This window comes from Halichoeres trimaculatus, unplaced genomic scaffold, assembly GCF_033239565.1.
Source record: "Halichoeres trimaculatus isolate MK-OKI-2021-1 unplaced genomic scaffold, fHalTri1.1 fHalTri1_scaffold_15, whole genome shotgun sequence".
NCBI classification, from domain to species: Eukaryota; Metazoa; Chordata; class Actinopteri; order Labriformes; family Labridae; genus Halichoeres; species Halichoeres trimaculatus.
The window spans coordinates 20,799,857-20,827,297 of NW_027437193.1; the positions used below are offsets into that span (position 1 = coordinate 20,799,857).

Here is a 27,441-nt window from a genome sequence, read left to right on the forward strand (position 1 = left end):
GTGATGTTCAACATGTGTGCAGCCATGAACTATTTTATTGATAAAATCGAAGGAGTGTTTTGAGTGTTAAGTCAAACACAGGAGGATGTAAAAACACCTACATCAGATGCATGGTATGGGAATATCAATGCATACATGCCAAATTTATTGACAATAAGTTCCCGAAGGTGCAACAACAGCAAAAACAGAGAGTGGAGGTTTAAGTGAAGGCAAAAAGGTCTCCTCTCATAGCACAACTATACGATAACACACAAATCATGACCGTATTGAAATGGATAAATTGATATTGCATTGATAAGACCTGTGATGGACAAATGCAGATTTCATGCGGCACTGTTTGGAGTTTTTCATCAACAGTAACATTTTTTTAAACAAGAAACCCACATGTTAAACCATAGATGAAAAGTGGTGATGTTATTACTAATGCATTATGAGTGCTGACATCAACAAACCAAGAGACTACCACAGACATCCAGATGCCCAGAGAAATATTTGAAACATAGCTTTGTTTATGTACACTTTTTACACTTAAGTCTTTATATATTGCTATTAGAAAATGATAAAACATTTATTCAACATGGTGGAAAAGGAAGAAAATGAAACAGCGACAGGGATAGTGCTGTTTTTTGTTTTTCTGTTGTTATTTTTTTTTTGATAGACTTTTCTCTCTATAACTCTGGGAGGTCCCTTTTAGTACCTAACAACACCTCTATTCAAGATCACAATCGAAGGAATCATCTGACTTTTAAGCAGCATCAAAGGCAACTCTGACAATCCTCCAACCCAGGTCCTGTCTCCATCTCTGCTGAAACGTAAAGCTCCTTTTCACCACCATATGGCACTCACATCTGGTTCTGTATACCTCTCACACCTTAAGGCCCTTTAAACTTAATATCTGTTATATTTACAGATTAAATTAATAGTTTCCACTTAAGTTAGCAGCTTCTGTTTGTCACATAAGTACCGCCACATTAATATTCAACCTTTCACACATCCTCACAAACATCACTGTAAAGCCAGGGAACAGATGTGTCCTAGCATTGCACGTGGCCGTAGTGATAGTGTTATACTTTTGCTCATCAACAGGTCCAACTCAGGTCTAACTCTCTGTTTACACCACCTGCTAACGGCTGAATGTGATTGGATTAGCAGTACATGCCCGAATAAAGGTTTGGCATTACATGGGCTTCAACCGTGATTGTATGATGAGACAACCAGAGCACCAAGGAGTACAAAGATTATATTTTGGTGATAAATTCATTAAATCATCATTGAATCTGAGCAGATAACATAAATTCACTGAATGTGTTAGCATGTCTGCTAGCTTCAATGTTTTCCATAACACACATATGACAAAAACCTGCTCAGTGCTGCTCCACTAAAGCTGTGGAAAACCTGTTTTTAAGGGTCCAAAAAAAGGATAGTGAACAAAAAAAACAAACAAACAAACAAAAACCTTTCATACCAAAAGGCAGATATAGCACAAACTCACCAATACTGGCAAACATTTGGAGTTTTATTTTACACATGATAGCCATTAATAGCCTCCAAAAAAAGTTTCTATCCATGTTAAGAAAAAAATTATAATAATTTCAAATTTAATTTTAATTTCTAATAGGCCAAGTAAAACTGGTCAAAGATGTTACTATGGAAAAAGCAAAGTATTCCTTATGTGACCATAATATTTCTCCAAAATATAATCATAGTACTTTGAAAAATCTTTCACCGTGCTCCGAATTCAATCAGGGTTGAGGTTAGATTAAAATTCCATATAAAAGCACCTTCAGATCAAGAGAGCTGATATAATCCTAGTGCTGCAAGTCTCTTAGAACAGAAAACAGACCAGTGAGCTTTAATCAGAAGACTAAAAGAAAAGGCTTTGACACTTCGAACGCTGTCCACACAATAACAACATTTCTACCAAGGAAGTTTTTAAGACTGGTTTCACATGGTGGATGTGGCAGTGTAAATCAGATATAACCATATAACCTAAATCTATCAGAATAAAGCTGCAACGTAACCCTACACTTTGTGTCTTGTATTTTCCATTCTTTTCCACCCTGTTTGAGATTGTTTTGTTTCTATAATAATCTATTCACATTTTCTTTTTTACAGTGCATTTGCAAAAACAGGTAAGACAAAAGAAATTGCAATGAATAAGGCTGGATCACTGAATGAATCCACAAATATGTCAACAAGAACAAATAATGAGAGTTTCCTTATATTTTACTCCATGTAAGCCCATTAAGTGTTCCAAGTGCACTAAGTAACGGTTTGTATTTACTTGCATAAACTCAGCAGCAATCGCTCTAAACTCTGTGTGTGTGTGTGTGTGTGTGTGTGTGTGTGTGTGTGTGTGTGTGTGTGTGTGTGTGTGTGTGTGTGTGTGTGTGTGTGTGTGTTTTTCTGTTCATCTGATAAATCTCAATAATTACCTCTAATAGCTGCTAAAGATTAAGTTTTCAAATGGGGAACATGGGATGGATCAGCAGTCTTCACAGTCACAAGCCATTGATTCTTTTGGTTCCGCTCACAAACACGTCCACTAATTATCTGCCAAATATTTCCCTGCAAAGCAAAACACAAAATTTAAGAGAAACATTTAAAGTTGGAGATGTGGGCTTTTGTTAATTTGCAAAACTAAACTATGGCATCACATCTAACATGTTTTCTTCTAAAGCTGAAACTCACCTGCAGCAAACCTTTTCTTGATCAGTGACAGCCGATAGCCCGTCCCAACAAGCTGGATGTCACACCCTGACAGGGTGCTGCCTTCACTGGTGAACTGGACTGAAAGTTGAGATGGTTTACACGAACCTTCGGTCATCTGAAACCGTCCAAGAAGAGCCCCCACTCCTAGAGGACATATATACAGTTTGGAAGTTTTCTTTTCACTGTTTCTTTTACTGTCTGAACTTAAAACACCACATCAGCTAAATCGTGACATTTACTGATACATTTACAATATTTACTACAAAGAGGTCACAGAGAAGGGGGATCTTAACTTAAGCTTAAAAATATCAAAGTTTTTGAGTTTAGGATTGATTCGAGAAAATCAAGGAACCTTTTTTGAGTTAGACATATTAGAAAACTCACCTCCATTTTCAGATCTGTGAGAGAGACTGGGGATTTTCCATTGTATTGTCTGCTGCTCAGGATTCCTGAATAAGAAGAGAATTTAAACTTAGAAGAAATTGTGCTGTTTGATTTGAAACCATCTGTTGTCTTAAATTAGACCATCAGGCCCACAGTCAATGTCGAGGACCCTTCAAACCAATTCTCCTGTCTGACCCTCTGAACATAGACATCCTCACCAGTTGGCAGGGGGTATCATAGTCTGGACCATGGCCATGCCTCCATCCACGGGAACCAGGAACTGGATGTCGTGCAGGGGCACAGGGGCGGCCATGGCTTCTGTGTTGTATTTGTAGTCTATCCTCAGGTCTGTGTTGTTGGCATCACCTCGCCAACTTAATGCCAGGTTCAGAGGAGTGGACTGGATCCCCTCCGCTGACACCTGAGACAAATAGAAACAGAAGACACTGAGATGTGCTGATGCTGTGGTGAGGCACAAACAGATTCACAGACAAACAGATGTTTGATACCTGATATTTGATCATGTCCACGTTGTAGTACGTTGCCTGAGGCTTCTGTTCAGCCACTTTTTTCAGATGGCTCATCAGGTTTGGCATATGGACCCAGAACTCCTTTGTCTCTGCACTGTCTGTGGAATCACTGAGGGGTGACAGGAAGTACAAATTTAATTCAATTATGCCACGTAAATACACCACCAAGACTTATAGTTACACCATGTATCTCTGATAAAATAAAGAGAAACTGTTACATGAGATCCTCCCTGTGGTGTTATTCTTACCAGCACAGCAGCTGTGGGTTGGGGAGGACCTGCTCCAGTCTGTTGTAGTTACTGATGCAGAAGGTGAGGACAGGTTGAGTGGGGTGGCTTGCAAAATGTCGGGTTATACCTGCGGGGAAAGACAGCACCATCTCCCCTGTGATCTTCACAACACATCTGGAATGGAAGCAGAGGAGAGACAAGACTCAGAGCTCACAAACATTCTTAGCAATTACAACACAGAAATCATCTGTTTGCAGACAGTTCTCTCCAAGAACAATAAGGATGTCCAAGTCAGGTTTTTTGCACTCAAATCTGAGTTTGAGTCATATGATTTTCAGTATCTGCAGATACCAAGTCCAAATCCGACACATCTTTTTTGATACATCGCACTCCCAGCTTTAAGCCCCTGCCATGTTCTGCTCCACTTTACGGCATTTAACCAAAAGTGTCACTGCAGCAAAATGATGTCATGCCCTGCGTTGTTTCTGTTGAGGCAGTCTGACTCTGTACCACCAGATAAGGGTAGTACTTACTAAGCTGTTCATTTTCCCATTTGTTTTGAAATATTATAGATCTGACAACAAATAATGAGAATGAATATATATATATATATATATATATATATATATATATATATATATATATATATATATATATATATATATATATACCCCACTGGCAGATTTTGTCTGCTTTTCCAGCAGTTGTCCAGCAATTCAGACCTATTTTTTTCTTTAAATAACTTGAAATAAGACACTTTTCTGGACTGCTCAAGTGAATGTGGCTCATATTTAGTCTAAAAAGACATTTTTACTGACAATAAGACAAAAACACTCTGTAAGGTCTCAATTTTTTGCAGTGCAATCCCAGTATACTAGCATCATTTAGCATCCTTGCTTTACATCAGTTGGGCCACATTACTGGTTCAAGAAAAGAAGATGATATAATTACCCCTCTTCAGTTTAAAAGCTACCTGTTTAGTTTTCTTTTTTTTTAAATTGAAATGTTGCATGTTTGAAATCTTAACCTGTGGGAGCTGTGGCTGTGACACCAGGGTTTATCAGATAACACACCTGGTCTACAGAAATGAGTCTATTACATCTGACCCCTACCTGTTCACAGTGTGGTAAAATCATTTGTGTCCATCTCAGGGTGGTGTTGAGAACCTTCATATAATGACAGTCACTGGACACAGATGTGAGAGCAGCGTGAAAAGCTGCTGGACTGATAGAGAGGGACGTCATGTATTCAGCGTGTTCCTGACAAAGCCCTGTTAAACTTGATTAATGTCAACTTCAATTAAATTTTCAGCCATGATAAAAACTGCATTTTTTTCTGTTAAAAAGGAGATGGTTTAGATCTTTTGGGATGAAAGTGCTACCAGTTGTGGAATTGGGACCATATCTTTATTGTATAATCAGTTGGTGTGTAATTAGCTCTGCAGCAGGGTCCTGCTCAGTCAGCTGGGATAGATCAGTTGGATTCTAATTAGCTGAACCACCTGTAGGTTATACATTATCCCTAACACATACAGACCGAGAATGTCCTAATGAATCCCCCACCATTGCATGAGCTGCATTATTCTCAAATCAGAGATTCAAAAACAAAAAAGACAGATGTGGCCTTACTTGCTGGGGTCTGCGCCTTTGAAGTAGGCGTTGATGGTTTCTGTGAAGGCTGCAGCCACAGGCAGGGTGTCCTGAGGTCCCATGGTGAGCGGACTAGGCCCTCTGGAGCATCCTGTGGGAAAGACACCGTGACAATTAAAATATCAACTTAGACGATATCTATTGTCCCAGGCTCTTCTTTATGTATTTACATGTTCAGCTATGGGTTTTTGAAGATGACAGGGAATGAGAACAACCAGAGCAATCACATAAAGAAAATAAACAAAAGAAAAACAGATACCAGGGGGAGGAGAAGGACAGGGAGGTTTATTTTGGTTCAGTGACTGTTTAGTGAGGGCAAGTGTAGTCAGGGCTGCAGAAGAAGAAGGGTTTAGTGCCTTAGGTCCATGCACTGATGGGTCTACAGGGGCAGTCTGGCTCTACTCACCTTCAAAAGCTAAATAAAACCTGCCATGGTCGAACCAAACCAGAGGCAGTGAGGCCTCTGGACAAGCAGAGACATGAGGAGGAGAGAATCATGGAGAGGTGCAAACGACAACGATGAGGAGCCACACACAACATGGACACACAAAGACAGAAAGGAAACCAAGGAGGGTGGATGGTGGCGTACCTGTGGTGGGCGTGTAAAGCTCCTTCCCTAAGGTCGGAGTGGATGCTGCACTCTGTATGGTGATGGAAGAAATGGAGGAGGAGCTTTCTGCTCGGGCCAGGGGGGCGAAAGGTGGAGGGCTGCCTGAAACCGGTGGACTGTAGGACCGGGACTAGAGACAGAACATAAGACACCGTTTAAAAAGATTAATCAGTCCAATCAAACATGCTGTTCACAACTGAATCAGGGAAAGTTTTCAATAATATTATTGACTTCACATGTACCAGGTCTGTGATTGGTTTCCCTGGCGGCAGCTTTGGTCGTGAAGACGGTCTTGGAGGAGGAGGTGGAGGTACTGGACTGCCTCGAGACTGAGGGGTGGTGGGACGAGCTGGAGATGAAGGGCCTGTGAAATATAATCAGTGCCTTATATTAGTAATGTATTCTGATGATGTGTGGAAGATTTAAACAGGTCAACTGTTCAAAGTGAGTCCTACTAAAACCTGCCAATTTAAGACACCTTTACACAAATAAATGAGAAATCTTACAGAATTCAGACCAGAACAATGTTTGTTCTACTGGTCTACAGTCACACCACTAGGTGGCAGTAAAGAACCAGTTAACCTAAAAGAAGAGGTATCATGCTACCCCTTATTTAATCCATATATATTGAAGGGGGTTCAGATTTTCAAACCACTGCATATTCTTATGTTGTAAAAATCCCTAAATGAGCCTGTAATCTGCTTATAACTATCTGTTCTAAAAAGTAGCACAAGTTCTTCAGGGACTTGCTGAAATTATGAGATCATCACAAGGATCTCCTAACTTGTTCATGACAGATTGGAGGCTGGATTTTCTAAAAAATTTGTAAATTAAATTGATTTAAATTGATCAAAAAAGGGCAATCCCCCTTCTTTAAAAGCCACTGATTTCTTACATCACTCTATAGGAAGATACATCCATTATCTGCTTATCCTTAACCAGAGAAAATTGTGAATTACACTGGTTTTTACTCTTAGTAGGGATGCACTGATCCAACTTTTCTGGTTCCGATACCGATACCCGGGCTTTGGGTATCGACCAATACCAATCTGATACCGATCCAAGACCAGTTTTTATGATAACCTGCATGCCCCACTGTGCCATAAGACTGGTAATGTTTCAGGTAAAAGGCAAAAAATGAGTATATGGAGTCACTGAAGTCAATATTTATTTTTACTATATAATATTTAAATGTTTACCAGCAGTTTGGTAAAAAATAATGTATTAGAATGTGCAAAAATTAATATTCAATTGTAATATTTTTTACCCTGTACACTGGTAACAAAAAATATAGATCAGAGGTCCAATTCCAAATCAAGTATCCAAGAGCAAAGAAAAGGAAAAGAGAGGAAGCTGGTTGACTAGATAAACAATATTGGTTATATTCTATTCAGCGTTTCTGTTGACATGACATTTCAAAATAAACATGTCAAATACTGCTTTGATCCATTTAAAAACAGGTCTGAAATTAGCTGACAGAAGGAAAGCTGTGACCAGGAAATGGCTGAAAATAGTACTCCAAAAAATCACTGATCATTTTTCAGGTATTAAATCAACAGATTATTCTGTGAAACAAACAAAAAAATGGGAGAAAATAAATAAATAACTGGAAATCCTTGAAAAGCGTGTAATGATGTCCTTAATGACGTGTTTTGCTGGGAATGGAGGGGACTCTCTGGAGAACATCAAATATTTTAGAAGAAGTTTTTAGACTCTGAAACCAGGGATTATTATTCAGCTGGGTTACCCAGCTTTTTATCCTTTGTCTTTTATTTCAATAGATTACATGATACCTTCCAGCCCATGTGGCTCTAAATCTCTAGCCAGACCCTCTCCTCTGTTGTGCCCAAATGAAGGAATGAATTACCAAACTCTATACAATCTGCAGAGTCCCTTTCTGCTTTTAAGAGATGTCTGAAAACTCATCTGTTCAGGGAACACTTAAAAAGCTGAGCCCTCTCCTCCTTGTACTCAGGGGTAGAATGAGTCAGAAGGTGTAAGACCAAGTTCTGAGTGTGGTTAGTTGGCTAGATTATTCTACATTACTAAAAAAAGATAGTAGCATTTGGTCACACTAATTAGGTTTTACCTTCTGTCTACTAAATTCTTGCTTGTGTTGTATGTGTTGTACGTCACTTTGGACAAAAATGTCTGCTAGATAAAACTGTAGACCTGTAAATAGAGTCAAGCATTTCACCTCACTGAAGTTTACTCTGACTTTTGTTGTCTAGATTTTTTATTGTGTATTCATTAAAAAACTACAAAAAGAACAAATCTTCTTGAATTACATTATTTTCAACCATGTTGTTTGCTACAATTGCACAATTTCAACAGTGCACTTCAATGAAAAGTCCAAAATCAAGACAACGACTGTATGAAAAAGACTGATAACATGACAGCTCCCGTCGTAAATCGGCATCATTGTATCTGTTTTGTTTTTTTTTTTGTTTTTTTACAAATCCAACTCTAGAGATCTCTTATCATCACACTTTTTTCTCACCAACCATATTTGTGTAAAGCTGGAGTGATTTTTATTGTGATAAATAACATCTCTGAGTACTCACTGCTGCCTGAGCCGGGCCCGGGGGAAGACATGATGGACCTGTAGGTGGTTGGAGGAAGAGGAGGTGGAGTGCCCCTGAAGCTTGGTGTCAGCTCTCTGGGCGAACCCACAAAGTCCGGGATATCGTCCCTCAGGTATGTTCCCTCAGGAGTCCTCTTTCCCCCAAGGACCAGAGGAGATGTCCCCCCTGTTCGCGGAGACCTCCGCTCAGCTGGCAGAGGGGGCACAGGGCTGATGGGGATAGGGGGTGATGAGTACACCGCAAACTGAAGCACCTCCTCGTCGATGGCGTCCTCATCCAGGCACAGTGGAGGAGAGATGGAGGGGGAGAAGTCTGGAGGCAGAGGAGGGGCTGGTTCATCAGGAGGAGGGGGCCCGAGCACAATGGAGGGGGGAGAGTCTGGTGGTGAGAAAGGAGGAGGAGACCCAGGAGAAAGCAGTGGAGGTGAGGGTGGAGGCTCGTTGGGAGGGGGTCCTGGAGAGAGGCATGGAGTGGAGGGGGTGGAAGAGGGTGTGTCTGGGGCAGGGGAGTCTGGGGGAGGAGGGGGAGGGAGTTCATCAGGTGGTGGTGGTCTGTCTTCACTGAAAGTGACCCATCGTGGAGAGACGTATTCCTCGCTGGTTCGAGGGCTGTCTGAGGGGCCGAAAACATCGTCCAGGTCAGGAGCCGGGGAGCCTCTGTAGGAGGCGGGGGACAGGACGTTCAGGTAGATGGGGGCGGAGCTACGAGCTGCTCTTCCATTAGGTAGATCAGCTGAAAAGAACATAGGAAGCTATTAATTTAAAGTTTTGGGACTCAGTACTAATGCACAACACTTGAATTGTAAACCAAACTTACCAACAAAGTCAGAGGGACAGCCGTAATGACTTCTTGATGGAATGTTTTTAGGAGGAAGAGGAGGAGGAGCTGCAACATGGACAACATTCAAGTCAGATTAGCACAAAGAAATCTGGAAACCTTTACCTCTTGAAACAAGGTTCATTCAGGATTTATCACCTCCTGTTGGGAAACTTCTGCTCAGTGAATCTGAATGATGTCTCGAGTCTCCCCAAACTTCTGTAGGGACCACTGAGATGAAACCACACAGACACGATTCATATTAACTATGTGACAAACATCAGCTTCATGATTTTATTTAGTTAGAGTTCATTAGAGATACCACTGAAAGAGGACAAACCATCATATCTGGCGTATTTGGTCCCTGAAGGCACCCCGAAGAAAGCAGGAGCAGTCTGTGATAGTCTGTCACTGAAAAAGAAGACACTCAACTATGGTCAGTGTTTTATTTCAAAACTTTGAGTCCAACATTTCAGCAGTACTAGTTTCAAATGCAATACAATGCTGTGCAACTAACACTTTTTTCGTTATTAGTTATTATTAGTTGATCCGATAATTAGTTGGTCGGGGAATTTATAATGAGTACTCAAACTGATTGTTTCATCACCAAAAGGGGGAAAAGTTTGGCAAATTGCTAACCATAGTTTCTGAGAGCCAAAAGTGACAAATTCTACTTATCATATGATGTTGATGTCTCTTTAACTCAGCTCCTTGATTGTTTAATCATCCCTTAGTGTTTTAGTCGTTGTTTTCTCATCTTTTGTATTCTCGCTGGGCAGCCATCAATCATCTCAAAATAAACTATGAGTAATAAATACATTTCCTCCATTTTTTTTATTGATGCTATGGGAAAACACTTTTTTTGTTTCACATTATCAGCAGACAAAAAATGATATTTTTTTTCATGGATTGATCAATATGAATATATGTGATCTGGTTGACCTGGTTTTAACCAATCAGAATTAAGTCTCTGACACAGCTTGGTGGTAAGTTAGACAGCCAGGTAGTACGTATAATAAAAATAAATGTATCTAAACAGTTTTAACAGTTTGGTTAGGGTTAGCCTTACAACTAATCAATTACCGTAATAGAGATTTAATGAGAGGAGTATAAGCTGAGTATGAGGTCAGTTTTGCTGAAAGAATAACAGACCTTGGTGTCTCAGGTGCTGGACTTGGTGTTGGTGTAGAGCGTCTGGGTCTGGCAATCTCTTCACCTGTGAGTAATTAAAAACAAAAAAGGACAAAACTGTGGCTCTGCTGCGCTTATACACAAACAGATTCAGTTCAAAAAAGGTTCATTTTGGCCTCTATAGCATAGTTGGTCTGTACATTGGTCTGGACTAGAATAGCTGAAAATCTCAGATCACCAAGAAAAACACAATAAAGACGTTTACATTAATCTAAGCATGGATTAATATAAAAAAAATCTTTTTAACTTTTTGTCTAAGCTGCAATAAGGTTGGTTTGGTGAAAGCAAATTAATGACACTTCCAATATTCCCAACACCTATAGCTTTACTTACTGCTAATTAGCATTTTAGCAGCATGTTATCATTTTTGGGTAACATTAGCATTTAGCTTAATACACTGCTGAAGTACAGGATTCCAAGGATAGAGGAGTAAAGCTATATCAGGGATGGTTTACTTACAGGACAAATTTCTTTTTATCTGCCCCTGCAAAAGAAAGAATCCAAAAAAAACACAAGGTCAGGAAACAGGCGATATGATGTGGCCTTTTAGCCATGTACGACTGTTCCTCTTGAATCAAGACTTTTTCAAGCTAATGATGTTTTTTTATTTCACAAAACACTAAGGTAAAATTTCTCAATCTTTAACTTCTTATATTATTTTCTCAGCACAAACAAAAGGTGAGGCAGCAGTGATCCCAAACATGTTTCCCAGGCTGTCAGCTGTCAAACAGCCAGCAGAGGGCGTGAGAGACTCACCGGGCTGCGTCTCTGAGACCAGCAAAAAGGAAGAGAGAACAGACCTGGGTCAGAGAGTGAGTGACAAATCAGTCAAATGGACACCAACTAAAAAAACTGCACACACCGCACTTCTTTACTTGCACCGCAAAGCCTTAATAATGCAACATGAGCCATAACACCTCTGAAATAAAGAAGACAAGGGCAGCAGCACCTACAATCAACACACGTGGAGCAGCAGCGCACTGAAGGCAGCAGGTTGCATAGCTCCCCAAACCAATTCAACACATTCAGAGCTGGTTGTGTGTTATGTTTACTGTGCATTATGTTTTACAGACACTTTGTCAGACAGGTACAAGTAAAGATAGCAGAAAAATCAACAAAGGAGGCCTTCTAAAAGGGACGAAACAATGAGGGTGAATCAAAATGTGCATGCAGGAAATAGGGTAAAGACAGACAAATTGTCAAAAAGATATATCTTTATTAACACTTCCAAGTGAATTCGTGCCATGCAGCCAGTGTTTGTGGTAATACAGAAGTAAAAACATGTGACAGGCTTACCGGACTTCTCCTCTGCAAGACCAGGGATGACAAGTGAAAAAAAGACAAACAGATTGTGAGTCAGACAAAGACAACTGATTGCAACAGTACAACGATAAATAAAGTCCTCTGGGCCTCGTTCTTACAAAAGAAACTCACAGTTCTCTGCTAATGTCAGATATTTCTAGTTAAGGTAAAGTCTTTGCATGTATGTGAGCACACTTTACTCAACAACGTTTCATCTGAAAACGCTAAAACGCAGTGAAAAAAAAACTGCGTTTACACGGAAACCCTGATGGACTGAAAAAGCTGTAGTAAGCATGCCAGGCCTGTAGGTGGTGCTATAACTGTCTTGTCCAAAAGCTGCTGTTGGGAGATCTCCACTGAAGTAGAGTTGAGCCGGTCGTTGAAAGACAGTCAGCAGATACAGTAGATTGAGCAGCACAAGCATGATCGTAACAACAGTATTGTTGTCCTGTTGTATGCGCAGGTGTGAGGCGGAGTGTGACGTCATCATTTCCACTGATAACACTGGCTTACTGTTTACCCCGCAACCATAGACTGTAAAAAAAATTGACATCCGCTTGTTCGGTTAGAATTGAGGTCTCCACAAAAACTGCTCCCCCTGGTGGCTGGCTGCAGTATAGGTTAAAAAATTAGGCTTTCCAGCCAACCCAGATGGGCTGTGGTCAAACTTAAAAGAATTATTACACCTCGTAGAAATGTTTCTCACGTCCGATTGTTGTGGTGATTTGAAGACATTATTTGGCTGTCTTGTATCCAAGTCCTCTTTTTTCTGAAAAGTTTCGTTTTCATTAGTTATACGAGGTTAAAAACGAAGCTTTATGTAACGTTTAACGATGATTGACAGCTGCCGTTCTCTTGTATTTTTGGGGGGGATCGTAAAATATGTTGGGAGGTAGAGACAGGAAGTAATTAGACTCTCAAAAGAAAAAAAAATATTATTATTTTTGTCACCCAGCTCCACTCAGATTCTCCCAGAATCCCTCATTGTCTCTACTGCGCAGCATCTGGCTCCAAACTGCTGCAATGGTGGCGCATGAAACTGCCGCATTTTGGCTTTAAAACTGTAGAATGATAAGTGGCGGAGCCACACTGTCCACTCTATATACAGTCTATGCCCGCAACGGTGTCGGCAGCATTTTAGAAAAATCCTACTCTGGAGGCCGCTTCCAAAAGTTTGCGTTTTAGGTCGGCTGAAACGCCGATTCCGTGTTAACACGAGGCTGAAATTGCGTTTGACCCTAAAACCATTGTCGTGTAAATGACCCCTTACACTTGTGCAACATCAGCAGGTTGCTGCATTTTTACACAGCTTTAGCGCAGCAAATTAAAAAAAACTTTACCTATCAGTTTGACTTCATAAGTGACTGTGATTGTCTGCAACTTGTTACCGACTTGAATAAAGAACACAGCAAAACCTTAATCTAAGCAAGTGTTTCTGTCTTATTTGACGCAAAAATTGTCATAATCGCACTAATATGAGCCACAATCATCTGACAAGTTTAGACCAAGTTCTTATTTCAAGATCTGAAATTAAAAAAGTGTCACCTGAATTGCGAAAAAAAATCTGCAAGAAATTTTGCTTGTCAAGTTCTGCCATTTGCGAACGTGTCTATATCTGACAAAAGCAGGTTTTCTAGTAAAGGAGATCTAATGTTTCTGTGCAGCTGTATTTGAGTGAAATCAGTGCCCCTAAGTCAGGTAATGGAAAAAAGAGAGAGCAGATTAGCAGAGCTCACCAGAGACGGAGACAGAGCCAGACCTCCCACGGAGGCTTTCAGCTCATCCATAGATGGAGGGACACACCTGGCGCTGTCCGAGACCAGCGGTTTGATCTTGATTTTGAACTTTTTCTTGCTGTCGTCCTCGTCGTCTTCTGAGTCACTGGAGGAGAAAAACTGCTTTCCCTTGGAGGCTGGTGGACTTGGGTCAAGGACAAAGTGCTTTTTAAAGCATCCAGTGATAACATGTCACTGAGAAAATAAACACATTTCATCTCAGTTACACACAGCAGAACAACTCTACAGCTCTACATTGCAAACCTCTTCATTTTAACTCCACTGGATTATATTGCCAACTTCAATCCATTAAGATTTGAATATATGATATGAAATTAAATAAATATATATTTGTATGAAGATTTAGTATTAAAGACTTAGATAAAAATGTATGGATTCCTAGGGGTACAACCACAAGCTGCCTCATTTGTGATGTTGGAGAGATTTGCAGATCTCTAAACTTCTACAAATCATTCCAACTCGAGGAAGTCCCCATCAAACCCACTCCTTGAATTCATCTCAAACACACAGCTGGTGACAGCTGGAAAGCACAAGTCTTATAGCTTAAAACATCATTGCCACAGAGACAGCTGTCCATGAGAACTGTAAAGACAGACACTGCTTCACAGATGCACACACATGAGGAAGGCAGAGGAAGGGATTATTGATTTGTCCCATTTAATGCTGAGAAACACTCGTCCAATAAGTCACTCAGCCAAACAGGTCAATAGTTCTTCTGTAGAAGAGTCCCATCGCTGATACCTCCACATCCACTGCTTCCTCTGCTCAAGTAAAAGGATATAATCCGCCTCCTCTCCAGGCCGGAGGCTGAATCCCTCTTCATCCACATCAGGAGACGCCTGCAGGGGAGAAGAGGAAGGTGGCAGTCATTTTCAGCCCATCACACACTCCTGTAACATCACTGAATTCTTCCCTCTGCATATAAATGTGGATCAGATTTCACAGATGGCTCATCTCACGGTCAGCCTCCTGGCTCAAGCTGCCTGCTGACTCACTGAACAAGCAGCTATCAGTCTCTTTGCTGTTTACTCGGTTGTTTTAAACCAAGTAATGTATATGTGACACTGATTACAACAGCTGTAGTATTCTAACAGCAATGCTACAGAGCTGCTGATCAAAATGTCAAAAAGAAAGAAGGAGCTCAACGAAAACAAGGGTTGGCAGTGTTAACTCACATATCTGTCCCAGTCGATCTCGCCATAAAACCCGTTTGGTGCTCCGTTCGCCTTTCTCTGCAATGGAGATGAGAGGAGAACATCATTACGTCCACCACTCAAACAGTGAAGGAGAATTTGGTATAAATGAATGACGACCAGTTCATGATCCTAAAACACATGAGAGGTCAAAGAAGGCCACAGGATTCTTCAAAGCTCAGCTCATTCACACAACACTGACTGAGAAAAATCAAAATTAATCAACATTGGATGGAAGCTCTACATGTTCTTTCACATGTGATAGATGTAAAATTGACATTATGTTCAAAGCTATTTATCTTTGGAATAATTCCTGAAAACTAAAAACGGAAAAAGACTGAAAAGAAAATGACAGTTTATTGCTTTCTGCAATCAAAATATTTCATAACAAATTCCTGGAGAGCTGTCACTAAAACAAGTTTGCAAATCTGGTTTTCTAGTTTGTCACATTCCCTTGCTCTTGAGAAACTCACTTATATGTCCAAAGGTAAATACAGCTTATTTAAGGAGATCTGGGGGAAAATTTTATCACTTCTGGAAGGGGAGAAAGCAATAGATACCTTCTTACGTTGAACAGAACATTACAAAACATGTCCTTGTATGTCTTTTGTTAACTTTCAAGTCCCTTATTGTCCACTTGTACTTTTTTATGTATCTAATTACATTAAAGATTTCAGAGCCCTGTCTTAAACACCTGTGGTACTACTTAAAAACTATGCTTTTTTTTTTTGCTGTAATCTTACTATCTTGCACTTTACCTGTGGATTGTATGTGTTTTTTTTGTTTTGTTTTTTTATTGCCATATTCAGTGTGAAAAATAATGAAAACATTTGTTTAAAATTAAATGACATAAATTTTCAGGCTAGTTTTAATACAAACATTCAAGTTTCACTCCAAGAGGTTACTTACTGTGTTGAGTGTGATAAACACAATAACAATGAGATTAAAAAAAATGAATACAGTTACAAGGACCCAAAGACATAAATGTAGATGTTCCTTCATGCGCTTGTCTCATCTTAAAGCTTTTTTTGACCTCACTCAGCCCATCTGTTAAAACTCTTAACCTTACTTTAAAAAGCTCTTCACGATCAGACCCCAGAGTGTACTCATCAGCTCTTCCCTCAGGTCCAACTCACCTCACCAACCCACTCACACAAGTGCAGGAGTATAAAACGAACTTAAAGGTGATTGCAACAAACCTTCTTTACATTCTGTATTTGAGAGTCCAGAAAATGAGCTAGTTCACGCTACGTGTACCTACATTTCCTTTCTTTCCGCTTCCACTTCCTTCTTTGTCGGGTGAACTCCTGTTTGAAGTGACAGGAAAAGATATTAGGACATGAGATGCAACACATATTTGATAACTTTATCACAAGTTTTTAGACAATGATTGTGTCCTACCTAAGATGATAAAATACTAGTGCAAGATGAGTTTTTAAGATAATCATTTTTACAATCTGACAATTTAACAAATGCGCACACATGATGACTTAATGAAAACTTTTTAATAATTTCATCATAAAAGTATATTTACTTAAACCATGTGGAAAAAAATACAGAGGTGTGTTAAAACTTTGCCTTCCTGCAATATAAATCAAAAATGTAAAAAAAAAATTAACTCATCCAACAACAGATTAAACCCCAACTTTAATACCTTGACTGTATTTGACTTTACTTGATCATCAATAGTCAACGATGATCAAATTTGGTCAGCAAAACAAACAATATTTAATTCTCAAAATCATGTGGCTGTTTTCAGAGTTACAAATCTTTGCATGCTAATTGTTTTATGAGTGTGGCACTCACGTGTCTGTATCCTTGTCTTTCTTTCGTAAGCCCAGGGCTTTCCTTGTTCGATTTTTCAGTCCTGGTGCAGAAAAAGTGGAAGAAGAAAGGAGGACAAGAGAGGGACAGAGAGAAGGAAAGAGAAAGAAATAATGAACACCTTGGTTTCAAGTTTTAGAGCCAAGTATAAAGTTAATTGCCTTGTCATTTAGATGCAAAGATTTATCTAGAACAACAACAAACTAATACACAGCTATGTGAGGATGAAGCCCAGGAGCAAAAACACTGTAACCCCAATTATTTGGTATGAATTGATAAATGTATTCAGGACACAGACATCCTGCCATCTGGAGAAAGCCTGAATGCAAAATGAAGCATCACAGATTCAATCCCCTAAGTGTCCCCACCCTGGCTGTGGATAAGCTGGAGAAAAAACACAAGCACAGGTTGATCAATGAGTCCACTTCATTAGAGAGATCTGAGGGAAAGAGAGGGGAGAGATCTACTACAGCTGACGGATGGCCAAACTGAGAGCCAAGACCCTGCAGCACCGACGTCTGGCACCGTGACCAAATTCGATCAGTCAGACACAGCGAAAGGTCAAGATTCAGAGCGTTGATATGAAGAGTGCAGTGTGGTATGAAGACAGCATGTTGAACTCCTGGAAAATAGATGGGATTATTTCTGTAGAGAAGTTTATTTTCAGTAAACAGAAGATTACTGCTAACACCTTATAATCCAAATGTCTTTAAATAAAAGGAAAACACAGAAGACCAAGCTAGTGCTGAGAATGTACATTTTAACCTAAGCTGTACGTTTTTTTTCTGCTCTCACACAATACAAGTCGCTTAACATTGTTTAAATAGTAGTCATTTTAATTTGTATTCCCACTGCTGACTTTTTCCATGTTCAATAAATTAGTCTGGAGGGTTAGCTCGCTAAAGCTAGCTGAATATTCATCATTTCTACCATTGTCGACACTAGTTTAAGAGTTGGCAAACCAACTTTATGAGAAGTAGCCATGTTAGCATATAAACAGACCAAATATTTACCACGTTTGTTAGCGCCTTTACTGTATTAGAAATGTGTATGTCTAGCTTATGAGTAAACATAAACACTGTTTTCCCCTCTGGGGGACACTAAATACTAGTTGGCTGAATAAATTAATATTTTTCTTACTGTAGGACTGAACTGCTAATCATATATTATGGCTATGCAGCAGTGCACTATCTGCCACTGTGTAGAGCTACAGCTTAATCTTTGGCTTCTATCACTTAGAGAAACACAACTACACATGACTGATAGCATCTTAAAGTGCAGCATAATTTGGAGGTTTATTAGTTGAGAAAATGGAGATAAAGTTGTATGAAAACCGTCAGATTAAGCTAGCATATAACTGACCAGAGCTCACGTTGTCGTTATCCTGCAAGGGGGGGTGAGGTGCTAGCTCTGCTAACGTTAGCAACACTCAGCAGTTTCCCATTAATTCCCCACAAACTCTGTGACCCTGAAGTCAATTTTGACTGTTTTGTTTTTGTTAAGTTGCAGTTAAAAGTTGGTTGATACCTCTACATTTATAAAACAAAGAAATTATTCATATTGGGACCTTCCCAGTTAGCATGCTTTCATAATAAATATTTATTATGTGAAGGTGATAACTTCAGTGTGAGTAAGCTTGATACTTACTATTGAGCATGTTCAGCAATATTTGGCTTCCTTTGCAAATTAGGTAGGAATTCAAGTCTAATGTTATAGTATCTGCTAAGTTAGGGATAATGGAAAGTTAGCGTGTGATTGTGCCACATGAAATACCTGATTGTAGGATAGCAGAATACAACTATATACTGTATAAATATACATTATTCCACTTATTACCAGGCTATCGAATATACAAACAAGGTGACACTGAGTATTTATCGAAAGGTTTTTTCATAATTTTTTGTAACCTTTGTATTTGGAGTGGATCATTACTTTGTATGGCTCATTTGTTGGTCATGGACACCAAACTTTTTGTGTCTTAAGTGATATTTTCACTACTTTTTCTCCTGTGTTTGTCTGGAGATCCTACATGTAACCATGGCTGCATTGTTTACATGTGAACTCAGTCGTTAGCAGCCTGTAGCATGTCAATGCTAACTGGTGTAAGGCCTGATGTCTTTCCACAAGGTGAGGAGAAGGAGGTGAGGACGACGTGCTGGTTCTCAAGTGTGAGCTATGAACTGACGACATGGACCTGTCCTTCCATCCATCGTTATTGGGAACCTAAGATCTATCTCCAATAAGATGGACAAGCTAGCCATGCTAACCCAGCAACAGAGGGGATACCAGCAGGCAGAGTAGCATCATGCTATTCACAGACATGGCTAACAGAGCTAACATCAGACACCAACGCCACATTGGAAGAGCTTCACCTGCTGTGAGCAGACAGGATCCAGGAGACAGAGATGGAGCATGACTGAAGAAGCTCAGTCCTGGACCCTGTGGAGGTGGAGGCTGGCTGAACTGGAGAATGCTGGACAAACTGACATCATCTATTTTCTTATGGACCTTTTTGTACTTTCTGTACACTTTCTTACTTTTGTTTTCTTGATTGCTGCTGTGACTTAAATTTCGTTGTACTTTTTACAATGACAATAAAGTTCTATGCTATGCTAAGATAATTTACTGATGCAAATATAATTTATCAGCATAGCAAATACAATTGTTCTTTAGTTTTGGCGGTTAGTGGCACAACTGTATTCTTATCCATTGTAAAGGTCAAAGTAAAATTTTTGTTCATGGTCAGGTCTTAACATTTTACTGCTTTACTGTGTACAATATACCACTTTTAAAGGAGCATTTTTATTTTTTAACATTAATGTTTTACATTAGCATTCTTAACAGAAGCAGAAAACAACAGCAGCAGCTAAATAAGGTCCTCTTTCTGGTACTGAACCAGTCATGCAAACCTACCAAACCCACACTGTGTTATGGTTTGTGGTTGCTTTGTGTCTGTTTTTGTTAATTTTGCCATCGTCTCTTCAGAAGCCAGCCCTTACTCCATTTCTTTGACTCAGCAGCTCCTTGTGTGTTTGAACGTCCCAATTTAATCTTTGCATGATTAAAAACCTTTCTCTGTTTGACAAAGAGCAAACTCTCCCTCTCAGTGAAATCACAATGCAATTCACTGGATCGGCATTGATACCATTCTCTCTTTTCCCCTATTTTTTGGAATTGGCTGTGCTATGTAACATGTTTTCCTCCCCAAAATAGACAGCTGACAGGTTTGCATAACTCTGTTTATGAAGACAAGAGAGAACAGTCAATGCTTGCATCCATGTGATGGACAGTTTGGTGGATGAACATTTTGTACTTTTTAGAGGAAGCCCAGTTTGTGTTCAACTCAGCGTCTCTTTTTGTCATATGAAGGCTGTTTTAAACGAGAATAGAATGATGTTGTTGAAAGCTTATTTTTGCACACTGGATAATGATGTTTTAAAGTTTGTTCAGAGGATGAGAAAATCAGCTGGGCTTTGAAGAAAATATACACACTGAATTACAGTCACACTGATCATCAGGCCACATTGAAATCTTAATAATGAGGCTGATGAGCACTCTAAATTTGAAGCCACTGCTCTGGCCTGGTGCTCAGTAGACTCACGTGGGGAGGAAGCTCTCAGGGTACTGAAGGACAAGTCAGGGCCTGTGATGTATGAGTAGCTAGCTGTGCAGCTCAATAGCACAGATTATTCCTGCATCATGGCTCTCCATCAGAGGAAGCAGCCTGAACACTGAGTGCTCAGATCAGTCCAAACCAGCGTGCAGCTTTTCTGTGATGAATTGTAAAAGGAGAAATCAATCCAGCTGTTTTTATGTAACAAACCTGCTGGATAATATGAAAAATAACAAAGCAGGACACACTGCTGGTCAAAGGAGGACTGTTTGCTTTTCAACCAGCTAAGTTTGTGTAAGGAGAGCAGAAAAAAGCACTCACTGAACAAGATCATTTTAATCAATGATATTAGGCGTACTAAAATTATATTAAGTGCTTTTATACTCAAAGTAATTCACAGAAAAAAAAAGATGTTTGAAAATATTACTGCTAAATCTTTTGCCAATTGACCAAACCCTTTGGGAGTATATGAAATCTTTCCAATTGGGACCAAATGAAATCTTTCCAGAGAAGAGTAAGGTTGATCATTTTTGCAGTGAATCTAATTTTTTTTTCCATAGTAAGAATTTTAAACCACTATTTGACTGGGAGCTCTGTGAAGGTGTTTACGGCTTTAACCTTGAATATATATGAATTTTTTTACACTTTTTGTTAACTCCAAAGTACCGCACACAAAAAACACTTGTTTCTTCTTTTTAAAAAGGGCAAACAGCAATAAACCATGTTTTGGAATCCATCAGTTTTAGTGTAGAAAAAAAAAAATTTGAGCAACATTATCTTGTGAAGATAACAAATGAAAGCAGTGTTGCCAGCAAAGAGAGTATTGTTAAGCTAGCATGATGTCAGCAATTGGTGTTTCTGGTGACAGATTTTATTATTAGTAGTAGACGGCCAATCGATCTGTGCAGATTTCCTTCATTTTGGGTGATCGTTGATCGGCCCATCCTTACACATGAAACTGATCTTGTACACCCTGGGAAGGTCTGACAGCCAGCCTTTGTTGCTTTTTGCTCTGAGACCTATAACTCATGACACTTTATCAGTTGTTTAAGTTAAAACATAAAGATTTTTTTATTTTACAGGTATTGTTCAATGATTTTCAAAAAAAATAAGAGTGGTAAATTGAAAGTATATGGTGTCAGTTATAAAAAATAAAAATCAGTATCCGCCCAAATCGGTATTGGCAGGTCAGGCTTTTTAAAGATCTGTGATCGGCCAGAAAATTGTGATCAGTGCACCCCTAATTATTATTATTAACTATTAGAAAAAAATTTTTTTTAAGATTTTAAAAAGCATACAACAAGCGAGTTTTATATTGAGGAATCGTGTTTACCCAGTTACAGAAAAGGCCTCTAGCTAATGTGATGCTAACATTGCTAGTGAGTGCAGTTTGTTTAGAATTAAGAAAGAGTGTGCTGAGCCTGGCCATAAACAATGTCTGCAATAATTTAACACCCATTGGGACCCAATGGGATACAGTTTTAAGATTATAAAACTACATATACTTTTAACTGACTTTAATGAAAAGGGTAGCTAGCAATTACCAGATTTCAGAACAGGTAGCAGGAATGACAAAATGATGACCATCTCTACCTCTTATTATTTGAACAATCACTAAATTGATCTCTGTACCTCAAATTTTTCAAAGTCTTTTCCTACAGAAATTTTTACTTTAACATTGCTCCAAGTTATGGTGAGTTGGCACCTTGTGCTATGCTTCTATAAGCTAACTTTGATGCTAGTGTTACACTGACAGAAACAATTTTATTATTTATATCTATAAAATTCCTTACCTCCATTTTTTTTATAATTATTGGTGCCATATTGCCAGTAATTGTGTTTAAATATATATGGACATCAGAAATGGTAAACAGTCCAACATTACAACCTGTGTTCCTGATTTACTGAGCTTTCATGATTCGTTAAAGAGGCGAAACCCCACAACTTGCACCAGCAACAAGGCTGTTATTGCAGCCATGTCCACCTCTAAATGACATGTACGGTATGTCACTGACTACACCTGACAGCCCATACAGAGTAATTAGCAATGCATGTGTGGCTAACAAAGGTTATGATAAGCGTGGGACATTTGTGCTGTTGTGTAGTTCATACACTGAACACAATACCATCAACAGTTGACTGCAGGCCTTTTGCTAATAATAGCCACCTTTCATTAGCATGTTGGCATCAATGAACGATAAAGGCCCCTCATCTGTCATACAGCGCTAGATGTATAATTCACTCCTAACCATTATAGTTAGTAATGAACTTCCTCTTACATTATACTTTAATACAGCATGCTGTGTTGAACTAAAAACAACACAGACACCAAATTATGTTTGATTTGACAAGAGGTCCTGGGTTTTATTGTCACTGATACATAGTCTGTATTTGAAAATTGCCCCCTACCTTCTAAATCTTAGATACTAGTAAACAAAAGTACTTTGTGATAGTGTGATATTTTCCTCACCTTGACTAGCATCTCACTATTTCCCATCACAACACTGTCATAATCAGTTTGCCTACTTTCAGAAAAAAGGGTTATCTTGGAGAGGGCTAAGTGGTTATGGTGTGCTAGAAACAGCTTGTAGAGATAAGTGTAGCTTCATGGTGGAGTACAATGAGTGCATTAATATGCAGTTTCATTCCTTTATCAAGACACTATTAGCTTTAATGACATCTAATAATGCCAACTGGTATTAAACATTGATACAACTCTGAATTAAGCATCACTTGACCAAAGCTACACACTGCTAGCAGCAACACAGAGGTGGGAATGAGTGGTGCAGCATCATGTGTCATTCATCTCTGCCAATGCTTACACATTAGAAAGGCTGGTACCAGCACAAGTGTGGTTAGCTAAGTTGGCATGGCTAACAAGAGCAGCATTCATGTTTCCTCTCAGATGTCTTGAGAAATGGCTCAATTCAAGCTCTAGCAACATAGGTACGAGTTACAGAAGCTTTCTGGTTCCTCGATTAGGTCTACAACTTAGTTTGACCATGACAATACACCATCACAGTGTTATTGGCCCCAAAACTGGTACTGAGACTTCTCTTTACTTGGCTATGCTACCTACAGCAACAGAGAAATGATAAGTACAGCTTTCTGACTAAGAGCTTTACTTAAAGCTCCAGTGAGAAACTTTTTTTTTGTACCAGTTTTGGGGCCCCCTCTAGGAAAAAGTGGTATTTCTCACATCCTGACCGATTTTGTCTTGTATGTGTGCCAGTGTTTTTTACAAAAAGTCTTATACTGCTGTCTTACTGGGGATGCTCAATACCATTTTTTCCCTAGACCAATACCAGTAGAGTGCCCCCTCTTGAATCCTCACCAATACCAGGTACCGAGACAACTAGTACTTTTGATAGATAAAATGTCTAAACACATTAACAGATTACTTTGAACAAAGACAGCACAGTCACTCTGCAACTAAGTCCAAATTGAAACACCAAATACTCTCTCTGAGTTTACGATTTTTTTACATAAATAAACAAAAGTACAAAATAAAACTAACAGCTGTAAGGGTGAAAGTATTTTTTAACGTAAACTAAGGTGCAAAATCAAACAGTTTAACTGTTAACTTTCACTGGTTCAGTCATATTGTCTGAATAAGACCTGACACATATTTGTCGTGGTGTTAAACCATAGCAAGTAGAGGCAGCCACTGGGGAGGAGGACTTATTCGATGTCAGATTTTTTTGCCTTGCCTCAGCTGCTGGTATCGGCAGCCTACGTGAGTACGGATACCTTGAAAAAAGGCTGGTATCATCTTGATACCCAGTACCAATATTGGTACTCACCTATCCTAAATAGTGAAATGTTACAGTCACCGGGAATATTTGCTGTAGAAAAAAAAGCCAGTTTTTTGAGTGAGACCAAAAAGGATCTCACCTGATACATTCCTCTAAAGGCCCATTTATATTCTCTTTATGTACATGAACGTATGTTAGCATCACTGCTCACATACTTCCATGCATCATTTACGTTGACTTTATGTTGACCACTTGATGGTTTTCGGTGGTACTGCTCTGTTTGGTCCATATTCATCAGCTTTGTGGAAACGTGCAGAAAAATGGACGAAAGAAAAGCAGAGCATGGACAGAAGCCTCCATCTGTATCCAGAGCCTTATTTAAAATTGGGCATAAACGGGTATTAAAAGTTATTTTTTGTGGATGGCCTTGTTAGCTTTTGTTTATCATGAAGAGTAGGGGTGAGAATCAAAAACCGGTTCCTGTTGAGAATCAATAATAAATGTTTCAATCCATCGATATCGTTAGCCTTTGTGCTTAACGATTCCCTTATCAATTCTTTACACTGGAGCCGGAGCCGCCGGGCCTGACGTCGACTAGTCTGCTGCAGCTATCTTAGCTTAGCAGTTAGATAATGTTTTCAAAGAAAACTCTGATTCTGGATTTTCAGCTTGAAGTTTTACTGAAGAACTGACTTTATAAAGAAATGTACATTACTCTCTCTCAGGAGATTCATATTCAATACATTCAAAATTGTATTAATCACCTTATTTACCAAAATAACAAAATAGCGCAAGCTTGAAGCCTGCATTGATATGCTAGCAGTTAGCATACATCAGTATAACTTCAGCTTCTGAATAGAATTTCAGATTTCATCACAAAAACATATCACATCAACTCTTTGTAAAAAATACTGAGAATTTCAAATGTCAAAAGCTGACAGGCAATTGAAAGGCTCGTGGCTGACTTCATAACTACAGAAGCTTCCAAACAACTTAAACTATTGCTACAACCATTTTGAGACACTAGATGGCCTACTTGAATTATTAATAAACTCAATTAAATGTTGTTGACACAGAAAACCTGTAAAGCTTTTTGTACCAATAAAGTTTTCAACAGGAATTGATAAGGGAATCGATAAAGAATCAGATCGATAAGCAGAATCGATAAGGGCATCAGTATAATGCCATAAAAATCTTATCAATTCCCATCCCTAATGAAGAGGTTAGTTTCAGCTACTTTCAGAGCTGGTCTGAAATTCAGGAGAGCTAAAAAAATAAGCTTTCAGAAGACACCAACTCTGTGTACCAAAATGATACTGATACCATTATTATTAATGGCGTGTTCAATACTTACACATTGGTAAGCAATGTGTAAGCATTGAGGAAAATCTAGTTTAGAAAAACTAGTCATTATATCACTAACAAATCACTAACAAATAGCAGAAATGATGAATGAATGGCTGCAAATTTTTGGTTCAAACCTCTGCATGCCTCTAACTGAGTATAGCAACCTGACAGTGGCAATGATCTCAGTCTTAAAACTGATACTGGCATCTAGAAAACTCTAGTTACCATAAACTTGTTCCATCCCTGCCAGTTGATGAATAATCAAAGCCTTTAAATTAATTTTCAATTTGCACAGAGCACAGCCATAACAATTCCTCCTGATACAAATGTAGCACCCTAATATTGATATCAGGTTTTGGTATTCATAAAAGTTAGAGTTGTTATCATTAGTCTGACAGCTTATGCACTGGTACCAGGGGTCTGAATGGAGACACCAGTTTTAAATGGTCTTTATACTGGCATTGGTACAAGTCAAGTTTTGGCATAGTTTTCCCTGGAAGTTACGCCAGTGAAGACATTATTTCTCTTCAGTGAGCCTTCACAAGGAACAGACTGAGGGAAGAGCAATCAATACCACTACCAGTGTCAATATCAGCTTTTCAAAACTAGTGTCATTATTAGGGCAACTCGGATTTGACATCCTTCACAGCAAACAGCAGTGGAGATATGAATGAGTGCAGCTTCCTAGTTCAGTTAAGTCCTCAAATAGACCTTCATAAAGACGGCTACACTGACAGAATGGAGACAGGACTGAGAGGTGGACTGACACACGTGTAACCACAGAAAACAGGAGATCAGCTGATCTGTGAGGACCTGCAAATTAGACCCCCCTCTTCAAATCTTTACACACCATCATGTATGACAAACATCGTCACACACACACACAAACATAAACACAGGCCACATCGTCACACTGGTCAAGCATGTAGCTGCTCAGTGCAGCTCAAAGGTCCTCACTGCACGACACATCACATTAGCTAGGACACAGGAGAGCAGGATGAGGACGCAGGATGAGAAAAACACGGGGAATAAATGGAGATAACGAGTGCAAATAGTGTTTACCTTGCATCATGATTGCAGATTTTCATCCTACGTTGCCCTTTCGGTAGGCAGGCGGACAGAGAAGGAGAAACCCAGCCGGTTAAAGGATGCCTGGGCAGGGCATAGCTAATTCCGCACAGCTCCCTCAGCGACGCACGATCCCTTCGACCCCCCCAAGGGCCCAGACACCCGCACAGGCAGGGAGGTGGGGTAAGGTAGAGGGAGAGCTGAGGCAAAAGGGGCAACGAGGGTGGAGGACAAGCAGAGGGGAGACACCCGAATAATATGCCGCAAATCCGGGGATGGGACGAGGGGGGGCTCTGTTAGGCCCCGGACGCACGGGCTGCACCGACACACGCCATCTCCGAGAGGGGGATGCTGGGGGAAGGCGAAGGAGAGGAAGAAAGCGGTGAGGAAGCGAGTGTGTAGAGAGAGGTAGAGGAAGACTGGGGGAGAGGAAGGGAGGGGAGGGGAGGGGGAGGGAGTGGGAGGCTTGCTGATGTCACATCTGCACTAAACCAATCCCTGCAAGCGCAGTCACATGGCTGCTGTCCCCTGATGCCTCAGTACCTCTCGGCTTGCCTTGAGCACACACTCTCCAGCCAAGTGCATGCATATTACACAAGGTGTCAGATTATGGAGAGCACAATTATGCAAAATATTTTATTAAATCAACAAAAAAATGTGTCCAAATGTTGTCAGTCTGCGGGAAATCATGCCAGATTAAGCTGAGAGAGGTGATTTTTCCTTCAGTTGAATTTATTTTTGTTCTTTTTCAAGCAAAGGTAAAACTGAGTCAGTCATACAGACAAAGATTAAAAAATAAAGAGGTCAGACACAGCTAAAAAAGCCTTTAAGTTAAG

At 39.6% G+C, this 27,441-nt stretch overlaps 1 protein-coding gene across 1 annotated transcript; it reads right to left on the reverse strand.

The window, feature by feature from the left end:
• Positions 1–2,317: 2,317 nt before the first annotated feature.
• Positions 2,318–27,021, reverse strand: LOC141804154 (SH3-containing GRB2-like protein 3-interacting protein 1). The gene is made up of 23 exons (XM_074688464.1): positions 26,600–27,021; positions 16,805–16,865; positions 16,260–16,305; positions 14,981–15,037; positions 14,587–14,644; positions 13,746–13,924; positions 12,004–12,015; positions 11,464–11,475; positions 11,167–11,191; positions 10,669–10,732; positions 9,857–9,927; positions 9,676–9,747; positions 9,517–9,585; positions 8,680–9,432; positions 6,358–6,479; positions 6,095–6,245; positions 5,485–5,596; positions 3,875–4,030; positions 3,606–3,735; positions 3,315–3,517; positions 3,097–3,161; positions 2,692–2,856; positions 2,318–2,568 (listed from the first exon to the last, which is right to left on the reverse strand). Exons 1-23 carry the CDS (start codon positions 26,607–26,609, stop codon positions 2,546–2,548), a joined length of 2,616 nt encoding a protein of 871 aa, XP_074544565.1. The 5' UTR covers positions 26,610–27,021; the 3' UTR covers positions 2,318–2,545.
• Positions 27,022–27,441: the final 420 nt, after the last annotated feature.